A 27,529-nucleotide genomic window follows, 5' to 3' on the forward strand; every position below is an offset into this window, starting at 1 on the left:
ATTCATATGCCTAGATGCATCCCTTTGTACAGAGTTCAGTTTGGCATCCAAGGTGTCTGCTGTAACCTTCCCCAGCGGACAGTGACACCCAGATGCTCGATTACCTGACACAGAGGAGCTGCCAGGTGTTGGCACAGTTGGAGCTCCATCGGTGGAGTTTGAGAGCTGCGGTGTAGGCGTCTGTAAGTGTTGCCAGAGTAGTGGTGCTGAGGGAATTGCTGAAAAATTATTTGATGACCTTGATCCAGCTGTGTTTGGAGGGGCAATGATGGTGGTGGTGTATGGTGCCCCTGGTGAAGGCATGATGTATACTTTGATGGTCAGTCCAAGAGAGTTTGATGGTGTGGCTGTAGTTGAAGTTCCCTCTGGTGGAGAAAACGGGGCTGAGCGTGTGTCCGCCTATGTGGGTTGGTGCAGTGACTAGCTGTTCAAGTCTGATGCTGACGAGATTCGCCAGGAGGGTGGTAGTGTTCTGGTCACTGGGGTTGTCCAGTTGGAAGTTGAGGTGTCCGAGTAGGATGTACTCAGTTGATGGGAGATCCTGGGGTGTGATGAGGTCTACAATGGCATCTGTGAATGGTGGTTTATGGTCAGAGGTGACTGTAGACAAGGGAACCACGGGGGAGGGTTGGGGTTGGTCCGGATATAGAAGTAGAGGTTTCCATGGTAGCCATGAGGTCATTAGAGTGCGTGGTCAGTCGGAGTGTGCCTTTTTAGACAATGGCAATTCCTCCTCCTGGGTTCACAGGTGGTACGTGCGGGTGAATTTGTAGCCATCATGGGTGGTGATGGCGATGTCTGGTCCAGAGCAGAGATTGGTCCAGGTTTCTGTGAACAAGGTGATTTCTAGAGAGGACGTCCCAGATTTATGCTTCGTGTTCGTGGAGGGACTGCACATTGAGGAGGTTGCAGTTGAGCCAGTTGGCTGCACTATTAGTTGGCTGGGAGGCAGGAGGCGCTGGTGTGCTGATGTGGCAGAAGGTGCGTTTGCAGTTTTGACAGGTGCAGGGTGCAAGGAAATTCTACAGCAATGCTAGATGTCAGGCAGTGTGCCATCCAGGGCCTATGGAGAGGAAGGTGCTGGTGTTGTACTGGTGGAGTGTATGAAAGGAAGGGTCCTCGGTGCTGGGTGTGGGCCAGTGGTGGACGGACGCAGACGGGATTGCCTTTGGTGCACCAGTGGTACGCCCGCTGTGCATGGCCACACAGCGGCTGCCATTAAGTAGTGCTGTGGGAGGACTGGACAGCTGGGAGGTGAGAAATGCAGGAAAGGACCCTGGAGGGGGCAGGGACACTCAGTGAAGTGGGGGTTGTAAATATATTTTCTTTTAAATATTACCTCGAGGCCGGGTCCTGTGCCTTACGTGCTCCTGTTCTCCTGAGTCTGCTTCCAGGAACAGGAAGCAGGCAGTCAGGCTCCCTCCCCTAAGCCAATCACAACACTGCAATATTGCAATGTGATTGTTCTTGAGCGCTGTAACAAGGTGTTCAGCCAGGGACTGGTGAAATGCGCATGTTCTCCATGCAGGCTATAACGAAGAGTGCATGGGAACAGGTATGTGCGCATAACGGCTTGGGTGACCTGAGCGGGACAACGAAGCAGTCAGTGTGCACTTGAGTGGGCATACCACTCTTCCCCTGCCCTGCTTCGTGAGTAGAGCAGCCCCACCAACCTTCCCACCCGCAAAGGAAACATTGCATGAGATTATCAGAAAGATATCATTATGTTATGCTTGAAAGCAGTGGGGGAGAAGCTCTTCTGCCATAGCGGAGGAGCCGCCACTGGGGGTGCGTCACCCACAGGTGCTAGGACTGGGTCTGACTCAACCCCCCGGACCCTCCAGCTACACGTCCCAGATTCTCCTCAACTGGGCATTGACACCATGGCGCAATCCGCTGCACTCTCTCCAAATCTGTGACTCAGCCAGTAGGAGCCTCAGCCATGCAGGATTTCACAAGCCTTCGTACAGCAGTCACCGCCAAGTACGCTGGGAAACCTCCCAATGCAGGTGATGCAGCAGGGCCCCCTTATGCTTGAAGTTGCAGAGCTACTGCCATACAAGTTCTGCGCAGCTCAGGGACCTCACCCTCCACAGCGTCCTGCCAGCGCAACATCCTCCGGCATGTAATTCAGAGAGGCATGGCCACCATTGGTAATCCATCCATACACCCCGGTGTAGTGGTGGTGCGTGGTATGCAATGCAGACCTCCCTATGTTGGTGCGCAGGAACACCTCTACCATTCTCAGCTCCAAGGGGCACCAGGCAGTCTTCTTACACAGCTCAGCAACGTGTCTCCATGTGGCCTGGCAGACTTCACTACCAGGTAAGGGCGATCGCCGATGCCTCAATGCCTACTGCCAGAGCTCAGCAATTCTACACCACCTCCCTATCCTACTCTGGGTCCCGGACGCAGGCACAGTTAAGCCCTGGGGACTGTCCGCACTTTCAAGGTTTTGGTTGCCATGGTGTTGCAAGGAGGGCACTATGAAAAGTGATGCATAACAGGTTTTATCTAGCGATGTACCTCTTTTTATATATGTAGCCCTGATACTGCATTTCCTCTTCCCTTGGGACTCTGGCTGGTCATCATGGCAGTTGGGGGATTTGGGGGATTTGGGGGGTTTGGGGAGGTTATTGATCTGTGATGCACTTTTTCCTTGCTGCTCTATTAAGCATTCCATTGTTTTTCTTTTATTTCTTTCATTGGAGGTGGGCTTATTGGCTATTTTTGCCTCTAGAGGCAAAAAAGGTGAAGTTCTGCTGACTAACGTGAGTTTTTTGCCCGCAAATTAGCCTTTCGTTAGTTTTTGCTCACTAACGTCTTCGAATTTATATCGCCTTCATGCTAGTGTTAGAGGCAGTTTTCACCACGGCTACCTGAAACTATCACCATGTAGTGACGTATTGTAAATACATCGCTAACAATGCGATAGTTTTTGGTGATAGGCCACGTTAAGAAAACTGCTGCTAACTAACGGTAATGCTAGTTAGCGGCAGTTCTTGTAAATATACCCCTTAATGCCTTAAAACACATTGGTGTATTTTCAGAATATGTGTGTTGTTGGTGTGTAATTCCAGCTATGAAAATAATCTCACTATGAAATATTGAATATGGTGCACAGAAAACTACAACAAATGTAATTTGTCATGAAATTACCAAAGGGAATCTATTCTTAACCTCTTAACCGCAGCGGCAATTCCACCGCGGTGCAGCAGTTTAGCAGTGTGGGGGTGGCCGCATCGGCCCAGGGACGTGCACAGCACTATGGAGGTAGTGTTCGCGACAGCCGTTGGCCGATGAACGCAGCGAAGGGGTTAAAACTTGTCCTTTTCAAGAAAAGAAAAGAATTCACAAGACTGATATTGCATCAAATCAGTAACAGAGTGTTTGCAAAAATTGTTCTCAAGTAGCAACCATTTAGACACCCTGCCCATCACATTCACGTATTTTCTAGAACATCTTAGGTTTGTGGTTATAGCTTTAGTCATACAAATAGACACAGTTGGACAGTAAACTCATATTTTTACAAATGCACTCTACATAATGCAAATCATTCTTTGCAAACATTCACAAAACAAAATAGAGACAACAGTGGGAAGTCAAACTATAAAGCAGGTTTACAGAATGAAACTAACATGAAAATGTTTTAAAGATAGTAACACAAAATAAAACAAGAAAGAGAAATATAATCCCTTTGGGTAAAAATACAGTAAGTCTGCTTCAAAAATGTATAAACGGACCACTTTTATAAAATGTGTTTTTGTTCTAGAAACAAAATGTGAATATGTGACATTTATGTAAAGTAGACCCTACTTGTGAAATACAGTAATGCAGTTAGAAGTGTGTAAAACATAAAGCTCTCTGCACTACAGAGATAAAAATCTCTAGTCACAAAAGGCAGGCTTACGAGGCAGCAACCATTTGGTTAAATGAGACATACACATTTTCAATTGAAAACAAACAGTCATCAAAATATTTGCTTTTAACCAGACAACACTTTGAAAACGCATTATTTACATTAAAACCTTGTTTCAGATGTTCCTCTTTTAAGATTGTTACTCAAAAATTCATCATGCTCGAAACTCAAGTTGTTATGTGATCTTGAAATCATTAGCAACTTCTCCTTGTTTGTGTAGTCTTTCTTAGCAGCAGCCTGGGGCACAATCAGCCTGTCCATCGGGTCTTCTTTGTTCTCAAGCTTCATGTACCCTTTGCTGTTGCTCCGGTCCAGCCTCGGCCAGCTCGGATGTTTTCTTTGTTCATTCTGGACTGTTAGAGTCGACGGCCTTCTGTCCAAGTCCAGGGATTTGGAATGTGCTGAAAGAATATGCAAAGATGTATTGGATCCAAACTGCTTTCTTGCAGCACCAGGCGACAGGAGCTTCCCACGAGTGGGGGAAGGGCCCGCAGCAGCTTCATAAAATGGAGGCTCCGTGATTGAATGGCTGCGGAGTAGCGTGCCGCCGGTGGGCTTATAAACGTCATTGACATCTGTTAAAGGGACAGCTAAAGAATTAATTGATAGATTTCTTGGCAGGTTCCTGTTTGTCTCGGAATCTTCACTAATGTTATCCACTGCTGGCTCATCTATTACGCAGTTATTCAGTTTAATCACGGGAAGAGTAAATGCATTTATAGAGGATGATACAATTGACTTTGTTTCACATTTCTTTGAGCTTCCGCTTCGGTCATCGATTATCCTACTCGAATAGGGGTGTAGGCCAAACACTGAACCAGAACGCTCACTGAGTAGAGGTGGTATTAGATTAGAAAAATTCCTACATTCACTCTGAATACTCTCTTCCTCCTCCATGGAGCTAAATCTTCGAAAATTACCACCCAAGCCAGAAAAAGTGGCTATTGTATTTGCAGCCAGTTTCGAGGCACATGTGTTCTCATTCTGTTTGACTTCAGATTCCCCAAAGAAACCCGAATAGGCACCATTCATGAATTTCTGCTCCTTGATCCTCGAAGAGTGGATGTCTATAACTGTAGAATATATGTCTCTCATATGAATAACTTTGGTCTCCTTGTCACGATTTTCATGTAGGATTGCATTAGCACAAATAAAAATAAATATACCTATCCCCATGGTAAAAGGCCCCAGCATTTTCATTTTCTCAGAGTGTAAATGTTGTCCAAAAAAACGGGCTAAAATCCCACCTTCTCTTAGGATGTGGGTGTTATTCATTGACAGCCTGACTTCTGCGGCTAAAAAAGATTCTTTTTGGGGCCAATACCCAAGGATTGCCATTGCAATTCCTGCTACGGAAACAAGCACTCCCAAAATAAGAAAGAACCCAGACGGGGAGCGAAGTCGGATTTTCCCCCTGACAATGACGACATCTGCCTTAGGTCGCCTCCGAACTGGCTTTTTCTCTCGTGGAGGAGGAGACGTAGGTCGAGACAAAAGATGCTGTGATCTGGTAGAGTCTTGCCTCTTCAGCGCTGCAAGTCCTGTTATGACACCTCCAGTTGCGATCATAGTTCTGTATTCTGCCCTATGGAAGATGAAGGAGAGAAGAGATTACAAACTGATTTTTGTAGTACTTAAATATTACTAATACATTTCTACAAAATGCTATTCATAAATCTCTGTGCAGAGGTTTAGCATCCACCTCGACTATCTTTTTTCTGTGCAGTGATCTCCCCGCTGACTGTAGAGGTTCTGCACACCTAAGCAAAAGTCTTAGTGGAAACATTATTGTGGTCAAGAAGCGAGTGGCTGGAAAATAGGGAATACTTACTATAAAATGGGAGGGGTTAAGGGAGGAGTAAGGAAGGGTTTAGAGAGGGACATGAACCCACCCACAATAAAGTAAGCACATTTCTGTTCACAAACTGCAGCCCCAAAAAACCCAGACCATTTGAAATGTACTCCAGTTCAGAACCAGAGTAAGTCAAGCGCCAAACATGGCCAACCAGTGGTAGTGGAACACTCTCCCTTAGAAAAGTATAGTTGTAGGCACTTGAAATACCTCATGGGAAATAATATTACTTTAAAAAAAATATTAATTTATTGAAACAACTAGTTACATACAAGTCAAGAGCATACAATATGGAGACATTGTCAAAGTGGGTCATAAGGCCATTGTGCAAATAACCCAGCCTGAAGTAGCACATACAGCAAACAACCTCTCCTTTCCCCTCCTCGCAACAGTTATAAACAATACAATACAGACGGTGATTGTAATCCTCACTTGCTTCCTAGTTCGCTCCTTGGCCTTCCCGTACATGCATTCTAGCGCAGCCTGCTCTCGCTAATTCAGTGAGGCAGCATCTCCGCTTTTAAGGTATGTTGTGGGTGGTTCTCAAGGGGAACATCTTTTACAACGCGTATTTTACTCCGCAAGGCTTTCACAACGCATCCGTTACAACGCAAGTCGTAACCACGACTTGCGCTGGAGGGCGCTAGAGGATTAAGAATAGTATATTTACTATTCCAACACCTTCCCTAGTGTCCACGGGGACTGGTGTTAGAATAGTAAATTATACTATTCACAATCCGCGCCCCCAACGCAAGTCGTGGTAACGACTTGCGTTGTAAGGGACGCGTTGTTAAAGCACGCGTTGTTATGGTACGCGTCGTAACGTCATACATCCGGTTCTCAAATATCTAATGGTCTGGAGCACGCTGGCATGAGCTCCCAATATTCGCTGAGCTGCACCTGGCAGTGGGCGGCATTCGACAACCATGCGGCACAGGTTGCCGGCCCTAATGTATAGCTACCCTGCGCTTGGCCAATAGGAGCAGCATTGCTATCAGTTGGCCTGTGCGCGATCAGTGTCTTCTCAACATCCCCTAATAGGCAAGTCAAAGGGTGTGGTGCTAAGTGGGTGCCGGTGATCGTGCTGATTGTGTCGCAGACCCTTGTCCAAAACTCTGCCACTGCCAGGCAGTCCAGGCCAAGTACAAGAAGGTGGCCTCTCCCGTTGAGCAGCAGTCTGAGATATCCTTCAGTCCCATTTTGTGCAGATCCAGGGGGTGTGGTACACCCTGTGAAGATACTTAAAGTGGATTAGACACAGTCTGTAGTTGGAGGATAGTCTCTCTATCTGCCCACCGCAATATGCCCAACTTGCTTCCAGAATCTCACTTTCCAGCTATCGCTCCCACTCCTCCTGCGAACAAGACGCACCCTGTTGTGGTAATTTTATAGTGATGGAGTAGATCCTTGCGACAAGTTTAAGCGGTGCGGCCTGAAATAAGATTACCTAAATTAAATTCGTTAAATTCGTAAAAAATATAACAAAATTTATTTTGATGTTAAAAGTATCTAAAAATAAAACATTTATATTTACATGTTACAGTTTATTATTTTTTAGCAAATTTAAAAAGTACTCTAACAGTTTTATTAATATATAATTGAATGACTTTTAATTTATTCTATGCATCATTTGTTTAACTGTAGGTGGGGATTTGTTTTATACTTTAACGTCAGAAAAACAATTATAATTTAATTTATTATTTCCAAAATAGTTACATTATAAATGTAAAATATTAATGACATCATTTTTTGTACATTGTTCTACATTTAAAATAAACCTATCACATTTTGAACAATGAAAAAAATATGGAAACATGCAAAGAACTACAGCTTGACTGTGGAGTCTCCTTGTTGTAAAGTACAGGGAAAATTTTGAAAAGTTTATAAAAATCCCCCAAAATAATATAAGTATCTGTGAGAAGGACCCTGTACTCACCCGGATACGGGGGGGACCACAGTCACAGATACGAACTACGTCATCCATCAGTGGATCACCACGTCCCTATTCATCTCCCGTGTTTTCACAGGAAGAAAGCCGATCGCCGCAGGACCCGGAAGTTCCGCCCCTATGCCCCGGAAGAGCCGAGCACGAACCACTGAAAGGCGCGCAGGGTCAGAGTTCAGGAGAGAGAGTGAGCGCGGAAGGAGGACCAGAACGCCGGAGTATCGTGGAAGAGAAGAAAGAAAACGCGGGACCCGGTTGGACCGAAGACGCGGGACCCGGTTGGACTGGAGAAGACGCGGGACCAGGCGGTGACCAGGAAGACGCGGGACCCGATTCGGAGAACTCCAGACCTGGGGACGGAGAGGAAAGCTGGTCGGAGGACTGGTGGTGTCCGGAGGAGGCTGGAAGGCGGCCGTGACTCAGGAGAGTTACGGCGGGAGCCGGTGAGTGTAACTGGCTCGGGGTCACCCAAGATAAAAAGGGGGGGGGAGATCATACCGGGAGGGCAGCGCACTGAGTGTTGGTAGTCGGGCACATTGCTCCCTCGCCGAATCTCTGCACGGATATGCGCACTGTTCCCTTGCCGAGTCCCTGCACGTGTATGCACATCGTTTTTCCTATCTGGCTTAGTCACCTAAAAGGGCATAATCCTGACAACCCTATCATTGTAGAGAGCTCGGTTCCCTGAACCCCACTGGTCAATACAGAGAAAGCACAACGGTTTGGTGATGGGAAGAATGTCTTAGTATAACAAAACACCATTCTGACGGTTCCCCAATTGTTTCTTTCGTTCTTCTATGAGCCTCCGGAGAGACCATCCCAGTCCGGAAGAGCAAGCAGGAAAGAAAACATCTTTACCAAACCCTGCTTCCTCCAGCTCGTCCCAAGAATCATCAGAAGAAGAAGAACAAACCCTTGACCAACCTGTTCCATCCCAACCTTTTCTCAATAAACCCCTTTCTAAACCATTATTGCAGCCTCCACGCCTGTTTATCAAGCCTGCGCTCCCACAGTATCTATGTGATGAATGTTAATGTTAATTATTTGTATACATTTATTTCAAATATAGAACTAAATACATAAATGGTACAGCACTATTACCTTAATTTCGAATTATATATTAAATTCTGAATAATATATTAAATACAACTAAACATGTTTTTCTGAAGTTTAAATTAAAAAAATATTTTCCCCTAAAGTAAAAATAGAACTTCATTACCCATTAATAATTATTAAAAGTGGTGCATAAAAGTTAATAACAGCTATGTAACTTTATTTTCATAAAATGTAATTATATTATTTTTTACATGCTGAAAAAATGTTAAAATACTTTATGATTATGTAAAAATATGCACTATTTTTGTAAAAAAAATTCTACAGTATATTTAATTATATTTTTAACTAGTAAGTTTATTTAACGTTATTTCCTGAAGGGTTTCAAGTCCGTACCTTAATCAAATGTTCATTGTAAGGGGGTTTAAAGCAGTGGTTGGCCATGTATATGTTAGACTTTCTCCAGGTATTAGCTGGAGTACTTCACTACTGTTTTGGGTCCCTTTTTGGCTGTAGTAATCATGGAAGTGCAGTCTGTGAATAACTATGGTCTTACTCATGGGCGTCCGTGGGAGGGGCAAGGAGGGGCGCTTGCCCCCCCCTGGAGCGACCCTCCTTGCCCCCCCCTGTGGATGCCCATGAGAACCGTGACTTCAAGACGGGGTTCTCACTCTCTTTCCTCTCCTTTGTTTTATTTGCTTCCCTGTGAAATGGATCCAAAAAAGAAAGACGCTTTTGCTGGAAATGCCGTATTTTTCGGACATTTTAATTCCAAAGTGCAGCAATGGGAATTAAAGGCTAAAATATGAAAAATAGATAAATAACTAATTAAAGTAAGACAGAGTGGGACCAAACTGGCCAAACTGATTCTATTAACACTGAAACACAGTAGCGCCACTTTTACAGAGTTTGCCAGTGAAGCGCTATTTTTGTTTTCTTGTCTTTGTTTTCCCTGGACTTGGAACTAGTGCACCAATCGTGGAGGTATTGCAATGTGTGGATTGGAAAACAAAATGTGTGCTGCGGCTCCGCGTCCAGGGATGTGGTCTTTTTTCCATACTGCTTACGTTTTGTAAGGATATAAGCAATGGCCATTACATTGGGTCCATTCAGGGCCCTGTAGTTGTGTCCTTAACTTTTGAGGCAAAAGCACTCACTGATTTCTGAATAGTGAGTGTAAAAGCATTAAGGTAACCATGTTGTTCCTGCTTACATTTTCCATGGTTTGCTAAAATTTGCATTCCTTATAAGTGTTTGCTTTTTCCATGATGTTGTTACTTTTTTTTTGTAAGCCGTATATTGCTCTTGTCTAGTGCGTAATTTAAATTGATCCGCATCCAGGTGTTTATAGCGGGCAATAATTGGGTTGTAGTGAAAGACAGTGGGAGTTTTTCTCAGTGGGGCAGTACGGTGTTCAGTGGGGGAGAGGATGTGGCACTATGGTCAGAGCTGCTGAATTTGGAATTGGTAACCAGGTTCAGCCTTAATAACAGCCCACTAGACCACTCTCCTGTGAGAGCACAATCACATGCTAGACCTTAGAAGGCTTCGCAACACCTTAGAAGTCCTGGTGTCTTCGCACCAGCAGGTGGACCCTAGCATGACAAGTGTAGGTTAACCTTCAGTCTTGCGGGCAGGCCTATGAAGCAGCACATCCTAGAACAACAGTCACTGAGGTCACAGGACCCTTGAGGAGGGCCAACTCTAGGGTGGTGCAACCAGCGTGACCGCACCGGGTGCTGACTTTAGGTGGAGACATCATGTTTGCAAGTATATTATGGTTTTAAAAATGCTTGCTGCCTCCTTCCTGGCCTCCAGCAATTTTAGGCAACACCCAAATGTCATGACGACTCTGGTGATTAATGTTCTTCCTAGAGAGAGATCAGAATTTTGTCTACTGGAAGTTTCGACTCATGGAAAGGTAGCTTAGAGGGTTAATGTACCGGCTGCAAAGAACATGCGCCATGCAGATCACAAAGTGCACATAATGTAAATAGGTCAGTAGGCTACTGCTTTTGTCAGAGAGATCCTTTTGTTACTTGCAGTTTATAAGTTAAAATCCTAACATAGAACAGTGAGCCATGAACTGTCATCTAAGAGCTGCATACAAACTGCAAGGTATAAATTAGAGCGTTATGTTAGCAGTCTTTGATTATCCTAATGTCCCAAAAAATGTTCTTTTTGACAGAAATCAATTCTGATTATTAAGGAGAACCCCCAACCATGGTATTACGTTTTAAATTCCGGGTATTGTGTTTCTCCAGACCAATCACTATAAAAATATACGGGCTACTAGTATGGTTGTCATGTGACTCCTACACCTTGTAGTCCTTAGTCTTTTGTAACATTTTCTATACAATGATTTACACACATATTGATTGTCTCTGTGTAATGTGTGTGATGTAAAGTGCTCTGACACCCTACAATGATATGAGTGGCGCTGTAAATCAAATTAAATGCATCTGAGAGAGAGTGGTTATGGAAACTTGGGGGGCACAGTTAAAGGGTGGTAGTGAGGGAATCCATGGCAGAGGTGGTCATTGGGGGGCACTAACAAACATTAATGCACAGGACACCGCCAGTGCTATGGCTGGCCCTGCCCTTGAGGCCAGTCTGCCTCACCCATAGGTACCTCCATTGGCCTTGTTTCAGCAGTAGTAGTTGCAACTCACAAGGGATTGGCAATGCAGGATTTGCATGCACACCAAACTAAGTTCGCAAACTTCACAGTCTCCCTGCTTCATTCACAAGCACTTTGAACATGTGCTGCCTGCTGTGGGGCCACTGGAATTAGTTATGCAGCAAAGGATGACAACATTATGCCGTAGTGTTGACTAAATTATGCATTAAAAAAAAAGGCTGCAGCGTAATGCAGTATATTTTCAGATATTTTATTATTTTGACGTGTGTACACATGCTAACAGTCTCTGGAAAGATTTTGCCTTATTAGTACCAGTGTAACATACAAACGCAGCAGTGAGAAAGGTGACCAGTCAACCTATACAATAGGCCAGCCACTCCGCAGCAACACAAGTCACATTTTATATGTATTTGTGTTTCATAACACTCTCGACCAATTACACTGTTTTGTTATCCATTTCCGTTGCTTTTATAGAGTTGACCTATCTTGCAGTAGTTACAAAATGCTGAGTGGGGAATTTAAAAATAATTGTGAAAATACATAAGAATGCATGTAGATTATGATATTAATCCAGTGGGTTCAAGTGGAGGCAAAGGGGAAGAGGATTAAAGTGTGAACATAAATGGGCACAGTCAACACCCAAAAATTGACAGGTTCTGATGCCACTATTATAGTCATGAAGCTATCAAACTGCCAGTGGTTTGGCCACAATTGATTAGGTCGAGAGGTGTTTGGGTTTATAATCTTCATGTAACTAGATGGCCTGCAGAAGATGGTATAGAAAGAGACATGTTTGATCTTAGGACTTGTCTTGGAGAGGTTGAAGTCTGTTTTACGGTCTGGCAGCAAACATCAGTCGGGTCGAGAGCTGGTCTGCTGGAATTCACAGCACTGTTTTTTCTAGACTAATTGTTTTTTTCTTGATCTTCCAGATATTTACAGTATTTCTGGAAAGTAATCTATTTTGGTTTGGAGATGACCTACTCATATATAACACTCTGAAGGGGACGCTAGCTGAAAAGAGTGAAGTAGTATTAGTAGTGTGGGTTTTTTCATCACGCTTTCAATGTTTTAGGTGGGACGTACTAGGTAAAGCAGCTGTCAGTTGGGCAAGTGTGATTCCTTAAACATCAGTACCGCAAGAATATCAATATCACTGTCAAAGTCGGCTGGGACTCAGGCTTGAAACAATGCACAGAAGTGTTTTGTGTGTAGGAAAATAATAATTTCCTTAACTTTCGATGGTGCTATTCTGTTATGTTTGTTTTACCAATGTGGGATTTTAGTAGGGGGTCTTATTCAATGTAGATGTTCATAAAAGGGAAAATGTGGAGATGATGTTTTCTGATTGACTGTGTTGAAGACTACGCGAAGACCACAGAAGGCCATAATACATTGTCATGGATACATCCTCTTTGACCCCAAATAAACTGCCAGCTAGTGGAGGCAGCTAATTGATATGTTTCAAGGAGGATAGAGTGTTAATATGAGCTCATAGGTGTAGAGCTGTTGCCGTTTGAATAGGTTACAGGAAATATAGGTGTATAACACGATCGGTTGTAAGCAAGCCATTTTGGATTACTTGTGGTTTCTTCAAGAGTAATAGGATTTGGTCTGTTTTACGAATGGAGGGGAAAGCTTAAGTGTATAAGTACGTATTTGCTATATTGAGGATTAGTTTATCCTTTTCAGGATTTAGCTAGTGTACTTGTGACTATGTCATCCTCATACGTAGTAGTTTGAAGGAATTGATGATTTTCTCCACGTCATCAAAGATCACGATTGCAAAGCACACTGTAAGGAGATAAGCCTGCAACTGAGAGTACCTAAACCTTTTCCCTTTCCTGCTTGCTGTAACTGACTTTTATGGAGGTATGGAGCATTACATGTATGCTTCAGCCCTCATTTATCTCTACAAATGAACAGAGCCCTACAACCATGTGCTGGCTACAAAAGTTAAAGTTGTGTAAACTGACAACAGTCAGGCATGCTGGTCTGTATATGGGAATTCTGTGTATATTAAAATTACACCATTTAAATATGATACTACTTGTGTCGGTAACTGATCAATGTCTTGTGACCGTAATTGTGATCACACACCACTGATTCATCCGTCTCTGAATCCGAAATAGGAGGGAGAACCGCTTTGCTCTCTCCCTCCATTTTTAGGTCGAGCCTAGACAGCGCTTGGGCTCTCTGCAATACATGTTGTATTGTATTCTTTGTGTATGAAAAAATGAACTGTTTTCTATTGGATGTTGGCTGTGCCATTCAAAAATATAGCCTTTGTATTGGTGTTGGGTTGTAAAAGTCCCTCCCTTCTCTCCTTCGGGCGATTTTACTTAGTGAGTATTTAGTTTGACCATCACACTGTGTAGCGTGTGAGGGCCCCTGTCTACAGAGACGTGTATCTGTTCGCAATTATCCTTATCGTAACTGAAGTCTGACTTCCATTCTGACCTAAAGAAGCTCTGTGGCTTTGTTTCTGTTTCAACGTGCATCTGTTAGCAATTATCCTTACCTTAACTGCAGTTTCACTTCAATTCCAACCTAAAAAAGCCCTGTGCCTTTGTATATGTTTTAACATGCATCTGATATGAATTATCCTGATGGTAAGTGCAGTATGACATTTATTCCAACTGTTAAACTTAAAAATGATATAAAAAACAGAGCATTTTATTTTACTAATTTTAAACATTGCGTGTTAATAATTAAATAATACAGTAGAGCGTTTTTAGTTTGTCCTTTTCTGTAGAAGTTGCTGGGGTTTATTTTCTGTTTTGCCAGCGGACATTGGCAGAGATGCTGGAGTCATGTAAGGTGTGGCTAGAAGTAAATCCCAGTGCATATGCACTTGTTTCGGCACAAGCTTTTTAGAGCTTACGATGGTGAGCACCGGCAGGACCCCGGCCAATTAAAACTGGTCTTATTAAAAAATACGTTAGCATTTTTAGTTTCTTTTTTTATGTTGACATTGTCAGGTTTTGTTTTCCGTTTTGCCAGTGGACTTGGGCAGAGATGCTGGAGTCATGTAAGGTGTGGCTGGAAGTAAATCGCAGTGCATATGCATTTTTTAGAGCCAACGATGGTGAGTACAGGCAGGACCCGGTCCAATTAAAGCTGATGTTATTAAATAATAAGTTAGAGCATTTTTATTTTCCTTTTCTGTTGCAGTTGCTTTTTTTCCGTTTTGCCAGCGGACATGGTCAGGGATGTTGGAGTCATGTAAGGTGTATTTGGAAGTAAATCGCAGTGCATATGCACTTGTTTCGGTGCCAGCTATTTAGAGCTTACGATGGTGAGCACTGACAGGACCCGGGCAAATTCAAGCTTGTGTTATTAAAAATACGTTAGAGCATTTTTAGTTTCTTTTTCTGTTGATGTTGTTGTGGTTTGTTTTCCGTTTTGCCAGCGGACATGGGCAGAGATGCTGGAGTCATGTAAGGTGTGGCTTGAAGTAAATAGCTGTGCATATGCACTTTTTAGAGTTAACGATGGTGAGCACCGGCAGTACCCAGGCCAATTAAAGCTGGTGTTATTTAAAAATAAGTTTGAACATTTTTAGTTTCCTTTTCTGTTGACGTTGTCGTGTTTTCTTTTCTTTTTTGCCAACGGACATGGGCAGAGATGCTGGAGTCACGTAAGGTGTGGCTGGAAGTTTTTTAGAGCTTTTTAGAGCTAAAGATGGTGAGCACCGGCAGGACCCGAGCAAATAGAGCTGGTGTTATTAAAACATAAGTTTGAGCATTTTTAGTTTCCTTTTCTGTTCTCGTTGTCAGGTTTTTTTTTCCGTTTCAGCAGCGGACATAGGCAGATATGCCGGAGTCATGGAAGATGTGGCTGGAAGTAAATCGCAGTGCATATGCAGTTGTTTCGGCACCAGTTTTTTAGAATCAAACATTTTTTATTGAGTATCAACGTATCATTTAACACAGCTAGGCTGCCTACATCCAACGGCCGGCAGAGCATAATCCAACAACGTTGGGGGGGGCGACACGGCGAGGATAAACTAAAGGCCAGGTGGAGCAACCAGGTCTCGTACTGATACTGTATTTTATCGAAAAGAAAAAACAAACAATGACATGAAAACAGAAGCCCACCCACCCCCTCCAACCCCCCACCATGGTTCCCCCCTCCCCCGCCTCCCCACTCCGCATCAGCCCTGCCTGTGCCTCCGCCTCTGCCCACTTCCACTTCCCAGCCCACACAAAACCATCCCAACCTCCCTAGGAGCTCGCCCCCACCGGCTCCAATGGAATAAGCTGCAGGATCTGCAAGAACTTGGGGCATGTTACCTCTCGCAAATCTCGCGATAGCAAGTGTAGGAATGGTTCCCACAGCTCCGCATACGTCTCTCCCTTGCCATCCACACAAAGCGAAAGCTTCTCCATACCCAGCAGTAGCCACAGCCGTCTAATCCAATCTCTCAGGTCAGGGGCATCAGGGGAGTGCCACTGCGCAAGGATGACTAGGCGCGCGGCCAGTAAAGCTAGGGCTATCTGCCTACCCGGCATGGAGCGCAAGGGGAACGCTTTAGGGTGCGGTAGACCTAGCAGCACGTACTCCGGGGCCCTGGGAAATGTAATGCCAAATGCGTTGTCTACGTCGTCCAGGACCGCCTGCCAAAAACGCACCAGTTTGGGGCAGTGCCAGAGCAGATGCGCCAGGGTGCCCGTCGCACCACAGCCCCGCCAACAGAGACTCGGGCATTTAGGATCCCACGCGTGGATCCTAGCCGGGGTGTGATACCAGTAGGACACCATTTTGTAGGCGGATTCGGCCCCAGCCACATTAGTAGCGGTGTGGTGTGCGCGATAGTGCACCTTGTCCCATTCCTAGTGAGTCACAGGGCGGCCCAACTCCGTCTCCCATCGAACCTGCGCCTTAGTGCGCTGTGTATGTGGCCGCGCAAGGATCAGTGCGTAAAGTTCAGAAATGAGTTTGCGGTCATCCTTTTTACAGACAAACCAGCGCTCCAGCTTCGTCATGGGGCGGGACATGTTAGCCACGTTAGAGGGTAGCGTGACCCAGTGAGCGACTTGCGAGTAGGGGAAGGCATCAGACTCGAGCAGATCAAAGTACTCCCGACATAGAGAGGAGAACGGGATCAGCCCCTCTAAATCGAAGAGGTGGCCCACCCTCTTACAGCCCTGTTCCCTTCAGCGTTGAAACACTGGCGACGCACAGCCTGGGGGGAACTCCGGGTTGTCTACAATAGGCGTCAAAGGTGACGGGAAGGTGGTCCAGCCCGCCTGCGTGCCAGTCGATCCCAGGCGTCCAACGTTGGGGAGGTGACCGGCGATGAGTACAAGCCCCATGCCCTATGTTTACGCGGGAGCCACAGTTCGCGCCAAATATTGCGGACTGCCACCGTCTGGTCCATAAATAGCCAGTGTTTGCTGGACAGTGGTCTATTCCACTCAAGGATGTAGCGCAGGCACGATGCTTGATAGTATGCTTCAATGCAAGGGAAGCCCAGACCACCCTCGGCCCGGGGAGTCGTGACCCGGGCGAACGCCACCCGTGGACGCTTGTGGTTCCACAGAAATTTGGTAAGCAGCCTCTGCAGTTTCTTCAATGCCCCCGGCGGGGGGCGTAAGGGCAGCATCTGAAAGAGGTAGAGGATGCGTGGAAGGATCGTTATCTTTATCGCCGCCAGTCGACCAAACCAGGCCAGCTGCAACCGGGACCAATCCTAGACGGCTTTGGCCGTCTGTTCAATCAGGAGCCTGTAATTGAGGGAAACAGTCTGTGGTATTGTGGGCGCTAAACGAATTCCGAGGTATGGGATGTCCGTTTGGACCCATTGGAAGTCGAAGTCCCTCTGAAGATCCCGGACATCCTCAGCCGGCACTGAGACGTTGAGGACCTGGGATTTAAGGAAGTTGACCTTAAAGCCAGCCACCAACCTGAACTCCAGGAGCTCGTGGGAGAGGTGCCGCAGAGAAGAATGAGGTTGGGTGAGCGAGAGGATCACATCGTCTACGTAAAGACTCACCTTGTGATCTTCTGCGCCAAAGCGAATCCCGTGGATGGCCGCGTTGTCTCGGAGGCGTTGAGCGAACGGCTCCATGTAGAGCGCGAAGAGCAAGGGCGACAGGGGGCAACCCTGTCGCGTCCCGCGCTTGATGGGAAAATGCTCCGACCGGCATCCATTGACCCTCACCGCCGCTCTCGGGGAGGCATAGAGGCAGCGCACCCAGTTGACATAGGTGTCTCATAGCCCAAAGGTTTTCAGGACCACGAACAGGTACGACCAGTCAACCCGGTCGAACGCCTTCTCGGCGTCTATGGAGAGGAATAGGGCCTGCGTACGGAAACGGTGCACTGAGTCCATTAGGTGTAGGAGCCTCTTGGTGTTTTCGCCCCCTTGTCGCGCGGGAACAAATCCCACCTGGTCAGGCTCAATAACTCCGTCCAAGTAAGGGCTAAGGCGAGCGGCCAAGATACCTTAAAATAGCTTTATGTCAACATTGAGGAGCGAGATGGGGCGGTACGAGCTGCACTCCTTGGTATCCTTCCCTGCCTTGGGGATAACCGTGATGACTGCTTCGGCCATGGAGGGAGTTACCCTCCCCGTCTCCTTGAAGGTGTTAAAGAGGCGCGTCAGGAAGGGTGCCAGCTCCCTGCAAAACTTCTTGTAAAAGATGGCCGAAAAGCCATCCGGCCCCGGGGACTTGGCCGTCCTCAGGTGCGAGATTGCGGAGATGACCTCTTCAATGCGTATCTCCACGTCGAGATTAGCCGCCGAACTCAGGGAGAGGGGCGTGATCCCGCATGTCGCCAGGTAGGCCTGGACACGATCGGGCTCGGGCGGTTCACACGTATACAGCGTGTGATAGAAGCGTTGAAAGGCCGCCGCCATGCGGTCGTCCGCTGTCTGCTCTACTGCGTTCGCGTCACAAATGGCCGGGATAGCCGCCTGTTGCGTGCGTGCCCTCAAGCGGTGTGCCAGCATCCTGCCCCCCTTATCGCCACTAAGATAGAACTTGTGTCGTAAGCGCAAGAGTGCATATTCAGCGCGGTCAAGATCTAGGTGTTTAAGCATGCGCCTCTTCGTCTCCAGTTTTCTCCAGACCCGCTGCTCCCCGGTTCGCTTATGGATCGCCTCTAGCCCCCGCACATCGCTCTCAAGCTCTTCCCATTTCTCCCTGCGCAGCTTAGCCAGCGACGCCGAGACCGCTATGCAGTCGCCCCTCGCCACTAACTTAAGCGCTTCCCACACCGAGCTCAGCGGCATGTCGTCCACTTCGTTGGTCGCGAGGTAGTGTGTGATCGTGTCTCGCAGGCGAGCAACTACTGAGGCGGAATTGAGGAGAGATTCGCGCAGGCGCCAGGCCCCCGATGATCGCTTGCACCCGCCCCCAGCCACCCGCACTGAAATGAGGGCATGATCGGATAGAGAGCGCGGGGCAATCTCCACCGCAGAGAGCTGGGGCATGAGTGAGGTAGAAGCAAGGATGTGGTCTAAACGTGCGTAAGTTTTGTAGGCCGCTGAGTAGTAGGTGTAGTCACGCTCTAAAGGGTGCAGAGTACGCCAAACATCGTGGAGTCCCCCTTCCTGTAGCCATAATAGCCCTCCCTTGGACATGGCCCCAGTCTGGTGCGAGCGCGCTTCTGACCTATTCAAGGACGGGTCCATGACCACATTCAGATCACCCCCCACCAGCACCCAGGGGTCAGGAGACGCCAGGGCATCCGCAAGCGCTGAGGTCAGGAAGGGTTCCTGCTGAACATTGGGAGCATAGCGAGAGCCTATTGTAAGGCGGGTGTCGCCCCCAGTGGATCCTGACAGCTAGAAATCAGCCCTTGATGTCGACCACCTGAGATAATATTTTGCAGTGCGCTTTAGCACTGATCAGAATCGCTACCCCCTGCTTCTTCGTAGCACAAGAGGACCACATTTGAATTGGAAAGCGTCTATCTCTCATTCTCTTAGTGTCCTTGGAGAGGAGGTGCGTTTCTTGTAACAAGCAGATATCACTCTCCGCCCCCTCCAACAGCGACAGAATTGCCGCACGCTTAACCGGGCTGTTGAGGCCCCGCACATTCAGACTAACAATTTTCAAATCCTTCCCCATCATAACGGCAAAACACAGAGAGCTCTAACAAGGCAAGGCACACCACACATTGGCAGCAGATCATTTAGCTTTGAAATGGAGGCATTTAACGGCTGATGCGAAGTCCCCCCTCCCCCCCAAACCCCCCAACCCAACTCCCACCCATTTACCCCCGAAGAAAACCCCCCAGTAACAAAATCCCCAACAACATGACAGGACCCCCCGCACAATAGGCAAAAGGAGGGAACAATAGTCCGTCACAAAAGTCCAAAGGGCTGGGGGCATGGACTCGGCCCCACCAACCACCCAGGTCCTGATGCAGGACATTTCCCCTGGTGGGCATGACACTACACTACCCATCTGAGTCCAGACGATAGGTCCCTCCGACACCAGCCGTCAGCCTGCAGAGGTCAAGCATGCGAAGACAGGAATCAGGACCCCTCCGGGGTCTCCGTCACCTTCGCCACAGAAGCCACGGGCGCCCCCCTCTCCTTCAGGCTAATGGACAAGTCCGGACCTGCAGGTTTCGCTGGTTTGCCCACTGTTTGCCACTCCACTCCACGGAGCGATGACGTCGTCTCGCAGGGGAGGACGAGGCTTCCGGCTGGGCATCAGATCCATCCAGCCCCAACAGTTCACGAGCCGCCTCCAAGGACCGCACCTGGATCAACTTGCCTTTCCATCTGAAGACCAGTCTGAAAGGATGCCCCCAGGAATAGGGGACCCCCTGCTCACGTAGGAAGGTGGTGATCGGCCTAAAGTCTCTCCGCTTGGCCAGAGTGGAGGCTGCCAAATCCTGGTATAGCACCGGGCGATGGTCACGGAACATGAGGGGATTGTGCTCGCGTGCCTTTCTCAGAATCCTTTCTTTAAGCTGAAAATCGTGGACGCCACCAGGATATCAGGGGGAGGGGCATTGGATCCACGAGGAAGGCCGACCCTGTGAACTCTGTCCAACTGGATCTCTCGTATGTCTTCTTCTTGTAGGACGTGGCGGAAGAGGCCGTCGACGTATTCCCGTAGGTCCGTTCCCTCTCCCTTCCACTGGACTGCTCAAATCCTAATATTATTGCGGCGGGATCTGTTCTCTAGATCCTCCGTATGAGCCTGCAGGTCTAGGTTCTGCTCTGTGAGGCGCAGGACATCTTGCTGGAGATGATGTATGTCCTCGGCCGTCCCCAAGTCATGATCTTCCAGGGTTGCAACCCTGTCTCCAATGGTGTCGACGTCCCTCCGCACCTCCTTCAAATCGGACGCTAGCTGAGTCCGCAGCTCCTGGATGTCCTCCTTTATTGCTGCGAAGAGCTCCCGCATAAAGGCTTTGGTGGCAGGGGCTTCGTTGTCATCCAAACAGTGGGGCTTGTCGGCCACCGGCGTGGGTCGCAGCGGCGAGCTCTTTGGAACCCCGTCTTTCGGGGGTTTGTCCTTTTCCGGTCTTTTCGACGCCATGTTGCTTCTTCCCCTCCGCTACACCAAAGCAATGGTCGACGCGCGGCACCTGCGGGTCGCTTCGCGGGGTGTCCCCAGCGCCCAATCACCCAGGGTACCGGGCCAAATCTTCTGCGGGCCTTTCGTCCACGGCGACGTCCCGCGCTTGTGGACCCGGCTCAGCTGCGACTCCACCACCAGGCCAAGGCGAGCCGTCGCAAGCTCGGGCAAGAGGAGCACGAGTGCGGACCCAGGGCCCTCCTGCTTAGCCAAGACCCGAGTCAGCCCACTGTCCAGGGGGTCTGCCAATGGTACGGCGCACTATGGCATCAAGAGCCACTCACCGCGGGGCCAACTATGAAGGCCACCCTGCCGGCACTGTTGGCGCCAAACGCACTCTCCACGCAGCTCTCCGGGCAGGTCCCCCCCGCGTAGGTAGGCCTTTCTGCCGGGGCACAACTCCACCTTCAGGTTCACGGGGCGGCGGGCGGCCAGTGCGGGCTCCCCACGGCTCATCGCCGCTCCCCCCGCGGCGTTCCCCGCCACAGGCCCCTCAGGGTCCGCTTGTTGTCATCCGGATCGGGTCCAGTCAGCGCCTTATGACCGCACCTCCAGCGGGCCGGGCAGTCGTAGATGCTCCGTAGGGCACCCTGGTAGTGGCCCGTCAGCCTTCACCGCAGCGCCGCGATGTCTGCAGACCCTCCGCGAGGGCCTCGTCGATTCCGGCCTTCAGCGCCGGGGACTCTCGTAGCCGCACGCCGGAAGCAGGCTCTGGCAGCAGAAGGGCGCAACACTCGGTCGCGCGCCGATGAAAGGCCGCGCCCAGCAAGTCCGCGACGCCGCTTCAGAACGGCAGCTCGCTCCGCGGAGACCTCCCGGTCAGTGTTCGGATGCCGGGCAGCGGCCGTGGGCCTCGAATAGGGAACTCTGCAGGGCTTATAACAACGCTTTAAACAAAAGCGGCGACGGAGGGACCGATCAAGATGTCTCACTCCGCCGCCATCTTGGCCACGCCCCCCGGCACCAGTTTTTTAGAGCTAACAATAGTTAACACCAGCAGGACCGGGCCCAATTAAAGCTGTGTCTGTTTGTGTGATTAATACAACTATACCAAACAGTTTTAATAATATTAAAAAGCCACGGAGCATTTTATTTTATTAATATTAAGTATTGCGTGTTAATAAAAATATGGTAGATCGTTTATTTTTTCCTTTTCTGTTGACGTTGTCGGGGTTTGTGTTTTCCGTTTTGCTACCACTGCTCTTTAATACTTTCACTGCTTTTTAATACTTTTTATATATTAAACGCCAATATAATGTCAGACCTATTGGCACTGCCAATGCTTGCTCAGTTTGGACCAGTTTGCTAAATTGGAAAGATTTTACTATCTCGTACAAAGGATTTCACTCAAAACCCCTGGCAAAATCAACAAAGTCACAATATAAAGGGGTTTTATCTGTTGGCAGCGTAAGGCCAGTTATGAAACACAGAGAGCAGACAATCCTTTTCGAAATCCTGATTGGGTGTCTGAAGTTGTATTATTCCCTCCAACTTAAACAACCTTTTCCTTTAATAAAATCTGGGTTGAAACTTAGCTGAAGGACTTAGCATAGAAAGAAGACCATAATTATTAGGATCACTCTTAATTGCACTTTTAAATATTGGAGCCATCACTGATCAATACTTAATTGTGGGTAATTTACCAGTATCTGAAAAACAAAGAGAAAGGGTTGTAAAAGAGAGCCCACCACTCTATATTTTTTTAAGGTGTGTCAAATGACCAGCCGTTAGGATCTTGCACATTAGATCTTTTGGAGCTTTTGATTAGGTTAGATCAGAGCATTGGTGAAGTTATAGAAAAGTGATCAGGTTTTGTATTGGGTAATCTAGTAAAAAGGAAACTGTATTGTTTGTATATGCCTGAGATGTACCAAGCCCACATATCACTATCTATTATCAGAAAAGTGTTATTGATACTTTTTCAGTGCATCTATTTACATCAACAGCCAAAATGTTTGATCTTTGTTGGAGATAAGTTTTTTGTTGCCTTTCACAATTTTTTCTTTTTACAGATTATGGTGCTTGGCACCACTGTTTTCTGTGCATTGCTTGCAATAGAGTTGGCAAAGTTGGAATTGTACTACTGAAGTACGAGGTACCTGAATTATGCCATGCACTTCCACTCTCTACTAGACAATGTGATCATCAAGCCAGGTAATAAGGGTGCAGGATGTTGAGCCTGTCCTGATCCCCGTATTACTTTACACGAGGCAAGATATTCTAAATAAAAGAAATGTAATATTTTTCAATTTGGTGAATAAAAAATGATTGTTAATAATTTGATCTAATTGCTTCCTGTCCAGCGAACAATTTGAAAACGCTGATTGAAACTTGAATGAGGAAACACTAAGCATTCTATGTGTCTTTCTTTTGCCTTGGAATTGGATCTTGAAAATACCTAAATTCTTTATAAAATCCAAACTTAACCGATCAACAAAATACAAATCAAGTAATTGGGGCAAATGTTCCTTCCAGGTCGTGATCTAAATCTGCATTCTCCTGCAATAATCTTTGTGGTTTTTGGGTCCTGTTGAGCTGCTAGCACAGCTCCCATTATTCATTACTAGGGTCTTCTTCTTGGAACATGGAACCTGCTGATTATCACAGATTAGAAATAAAGGCTGTGTGAGCTGCTCTGAATTGCAAACTGCTGTTACAGAAACAATCTGGCCATCTGGCGATCAGCAATGGGTCTCACCTCACAAGAATCTGATATTTGTAATCAATTAGTAAATGAAACGTGCTTAAAGACAGACCCTGGCCCTGAACTATTATTGGCATTGACACAGGGCTATGTTATATGTTCAGTTCACCGAGGCACTTGAATGGGTGGAGGTGTAGTAATTCATAAGGAAACTATTAAATGCTCTATATGGAACATTTTGCCTTTGCAGAAGGTAGAATACCTCTATGTTTCATTATACTAGGTAATCAATACATATACAATAACAAATTTGTTGATTTACTGATCCACAATCTCTGTAAAAAAACGTTGTGAACTCTATTAGAGAAACAATATCGGCATCGTACTTTAAGACAAATTTTCTAGTAGTACTCGGCGATTTAAATATTTATGACGACAGTGCATTGGATAATAATACTTCACAGTTTGTCAATATATTTCAATATTGGATGTACAGCAACATGTTCAATGCCCAACCTATCTAGCTGGACACATCCTTGACCATATCTATCCTAAATCAAATTTAGAAACATTTGAAGCTATTAGAGAAGTTGAATGGTCAGATCCTAAGGCGATTTCTTTCCACATATGTATGAAAAAAGACAGGCCATCAGCTTTATCAGCCAAAAAAACTAATTATCCCACTTGGTCTAGACTCACTGGTGAAAAACGACAAAATTGTAATTGAAAAAATCTGAACCCAATGTCCAGTCAACTAATAGAGTGGAGGAAGCAGTTATTCGGTTTAACACTTGGATTTCAAATGCTTTAGATGAGGATTTACCTAAATATTTTGGCGTGTCCCATCAGAAAACCCCATTGGGTGGCTGGTTTTCACTTGAACTAACATTAGTAAAATGGAAATGTAAACAGCTTGAGAGAGCATGGAGACCCTCATATGCCGAGTCATATAAAGAGGCATACAAACAGTAACACAGAGCCTATAAAATACTAATGAGAACCATTAGCTGTGGCTACTATCAGAATAAAGGATAACATTCCTCCAGCAAATAATCCTTCGAAGGAACTCTTTTCAGTTTATAATTCTTTGGTTAAAAATAAGAATTACTTTGCACTGAGCAGGCTGTGTTCTTCCAGAATAAGATCTAAACCTTAATTTCATCTTTAACATCAGTCACTACAACGGGTAAAAGGTTGATTTTGTAAATCGTGCTGTCACATCTTGGCCTACCTTTACACGTGTAACTGAAGAGGTGGTAGCATCTAACATTTCTCTAATAAATTCAGCCTCACTATTGGATTCTTGCTCAGTTAAGATTTTTAACAAACTTGCTTCTACTTTCATTCCATTAAAGACTAAAATATGCAATAAATCTTTGTCAACTGTTACTGTTCCTTCCTTTTGCAAAATAGCACCAGTGGCGTAGCTGGGGAGGGTACGGGGAACAAAGGACCGGTCTGCCAGAGGTGGTACCTATTTTGGGGCGGTGGCATGTGGTTTTCTTTTTTTTTAATTGTAATTTCCCCATTGTCTGTTGACTTCCAGCCCAGCCCTACGGGCCTGGGTTGCAGCCCACTCCTCTGACTACGATGGCAGGGTTTTACTGCTCGCCACCCCCTCCCACCCGCTCCTACCTGCACCTGCAGCATACTCAAAGACCACCGGGGCATCAAAAGCTCTAGCTACACCACTGAACACCCTTTGTCTTTTCCTTCTTTAAAAGGTAAACTTTAGACCCAAACCAGTTTATAAATTACCGCCCAATCTCACTGTTTCCATTTCTTACTAAAATCGTAGAGAATTGGGTCCACACACACTTATTCTCACACACTGAGGAAAATAGCGTCCCCAATAATGATAAATCAGGGTTGAGATCCTCTCTTAGTACAGAAATAATGCTCATGGCGGCTATCTTTATTTTTTTTTATTGAGGTATTTTCCCCCTTTTTTGTACAGGGCACAGCAAATCATAAATGGAATACAAAACATAGAATAAAAAACAGTATTTAGACCAGAGTACATATATATACATAGACATACATAAACTGAGGCATATTGTAAAAAAGAAACAACTGTTCTAAAGTGTTAACCACACATATTTGGTCCATATTGCTTTCAAATGATAAATAAACAAAGCTAACTAGGATTGCCTTTCCTTCCATCTTTTTGTAATCCTACTTTCCTTACCCTTTAGCGCCTCCTTGCTTAGATTGCTTTCTCCAGATTATAGGCTGACAAGAGTTTAGCTAACCATTGGTGAAAAGTTAATACTGATAACAGGGCTGATAGTGATGCGGCAAGTATTGGCTCCTCTGATTCCAACGTAAGTATGGTACACAATAAATTTTCCATGGTGCTACAGGTGAGAGGATTACCCAAAACCTCCAAATCGGACCACAGTCCTCAAAACATTAATACAGATGACCTGTGCACACGTGATTTCGATTAACAGTGGCAATTTCAACAGCAACACAATCACAGAATATATGATCCAGATGACGTTTTCTTTCTGTTAGGTTTATTAGTTTTCCACGATGCCCAGCCAACACGTGTTTCGTCAGGGTGTACCCAAGACTTCTTCAGGGCTATTGGAGAGATGGCTATAATGTCAAGATACCTCTCCGCCGGTTCTACTTCCGTCCTGGCTGTGACGTCAGAAGTTTCCGAATAAGAGATTGTGCAAAGGAGTAAATGGTAAGTACCAATGTGGAGCACTAATACTGCTCTCGGCCACGCGGTGTACGAGTGATTCCGCTGGCGGCATGCTTCAAATTCTGTAACCAGATTGGTGAAAAGTTGGTGGAAGTCGATCAAGCCATGCCGATGCGATGCACAGCCGCAAAACTGCCATACCTACAAATATGAAATAGCCGGATTGTGCCTGCCTATAATCATCATCATTTACTCCAAGCAAGATTATTGAAGGTGTTAATGTAATTTCTATTCTCAATGACTTTTTGAGGAATATTTTTATAGTATCCCGTGTTGATTGTAGATGTGGGCATGTAGCGAAGATATGGACTATATCGGCCTGAAGGTTGTCACATCGAGGGCATTTAATACCAGTTGTCCCTCCCCATTGCGCAATCCTTGCAGGTGTGTAATATAATGAGTAGAGTGTTTTATAATGCTGTGCCTGAAGAGTCGCTGAACATAGAATTTTCTGCCCCAGGTCAAATGACACATTGAAGCATTCCTGCCCTATACCTAGCTTATGTGTCCATTTATCTTCATATTTCTCCAAGTACAATCTGCTCCACCATGAATGACTTCCAAGATTGAATTCTTTCCAAACCCCGCCGGTCCTCCTTTTTTCGCCACCATGAAACTTCTAATTTGTAAAAAAAATTAAAAATTCATTGAGTCTAACCCATATGCTGTCCGGATATCAGAGAATTGCATCATTCCCTGTGCCCCCCATCATATCTCCCAGCTTCGTTATTCTCTGTCTCCCCCATTCTGCAAACACAGCATCTGAGAATATATCCCGAGGGAGTGTGGGATTACCGATCAATCTAGTGTACGCATTGTACCTACCCAGTCCAAACTTTTTCATAAAGGCCTTCCAGATATTGTGTGCTGCAGTCAGAGTTTTAAATTTAGTCCTTTTGAAGTAACTAGGATCAGTATATTTTAAAAAGGCGTTCTCTGCCTCAGCACCCAGAACCAAAGCGTAAATGGCTATCGTTCCTAGCGGATCCTGCCCTTCCACCTCCGCTCCCCCAATAAACCCATTATATATTGTAGGACTGCTGCCCAATAGTACAGTTTTAGGCCGGGTAAGGCCCACCCTCCTCTCTCCCTAGGGAGTGACATGTACCTCAGTGCTCTTCTAGTCTTGCCATGAGCCCAAACAAATCTATTTATCATGTGTTCTAGAGTATTAAACCACTTTGCTTCAAACATCAACGGGATTGCCCTAAATA

At 46.3% G+C, this 27,529-nt stretch overlaps 1 protein-coding gene across 2 annotated transcripts in view; it reads right to left on the reverse strand.

The window, feature by feature from the left end:
- Positions 1 to 2,097: 2,097 nt before the first annotated feature.
- Positions 2,098 to 27,529, reverse strand: part of TMEM200A (transmembrane protein 200A) — a 769,591-nt gene continuing 744,159 nt past the window's right edge. For both annotated transcript variants that reach the window (XM_078648883.1, XM_078648882.1), the window contains one exon: positions 2,098 to 5,504. In XM_078648883.1, coding sequence (XP_078505009.1) covers positions 4,022 to 5,488 — 1,467 coding nt within the window. In that variant the 5' untranslated portion in view covers positions 5,489 to 5,504 and the 3' untranslated portion in view covers positions 2,098 to 4,021. The remainder of the gene's footprint in view (positions 5,505 to 27,529) is intronic.

This window comes from Lissotriton helveticus, chromosome 6 (assembly GCF_964261635.1).
Source record: "Lissotriton helveticus chromosome 6, aLisHel1.1, whole genome shotgun sequence".
Classification (NCBI taxonomy): domain Eukaryota; kingdom Metazoa; phylum Chordata; class Amphibia; order Caudata; family Salamandridae; genus Lissotriton; species Lissotriton helveticus.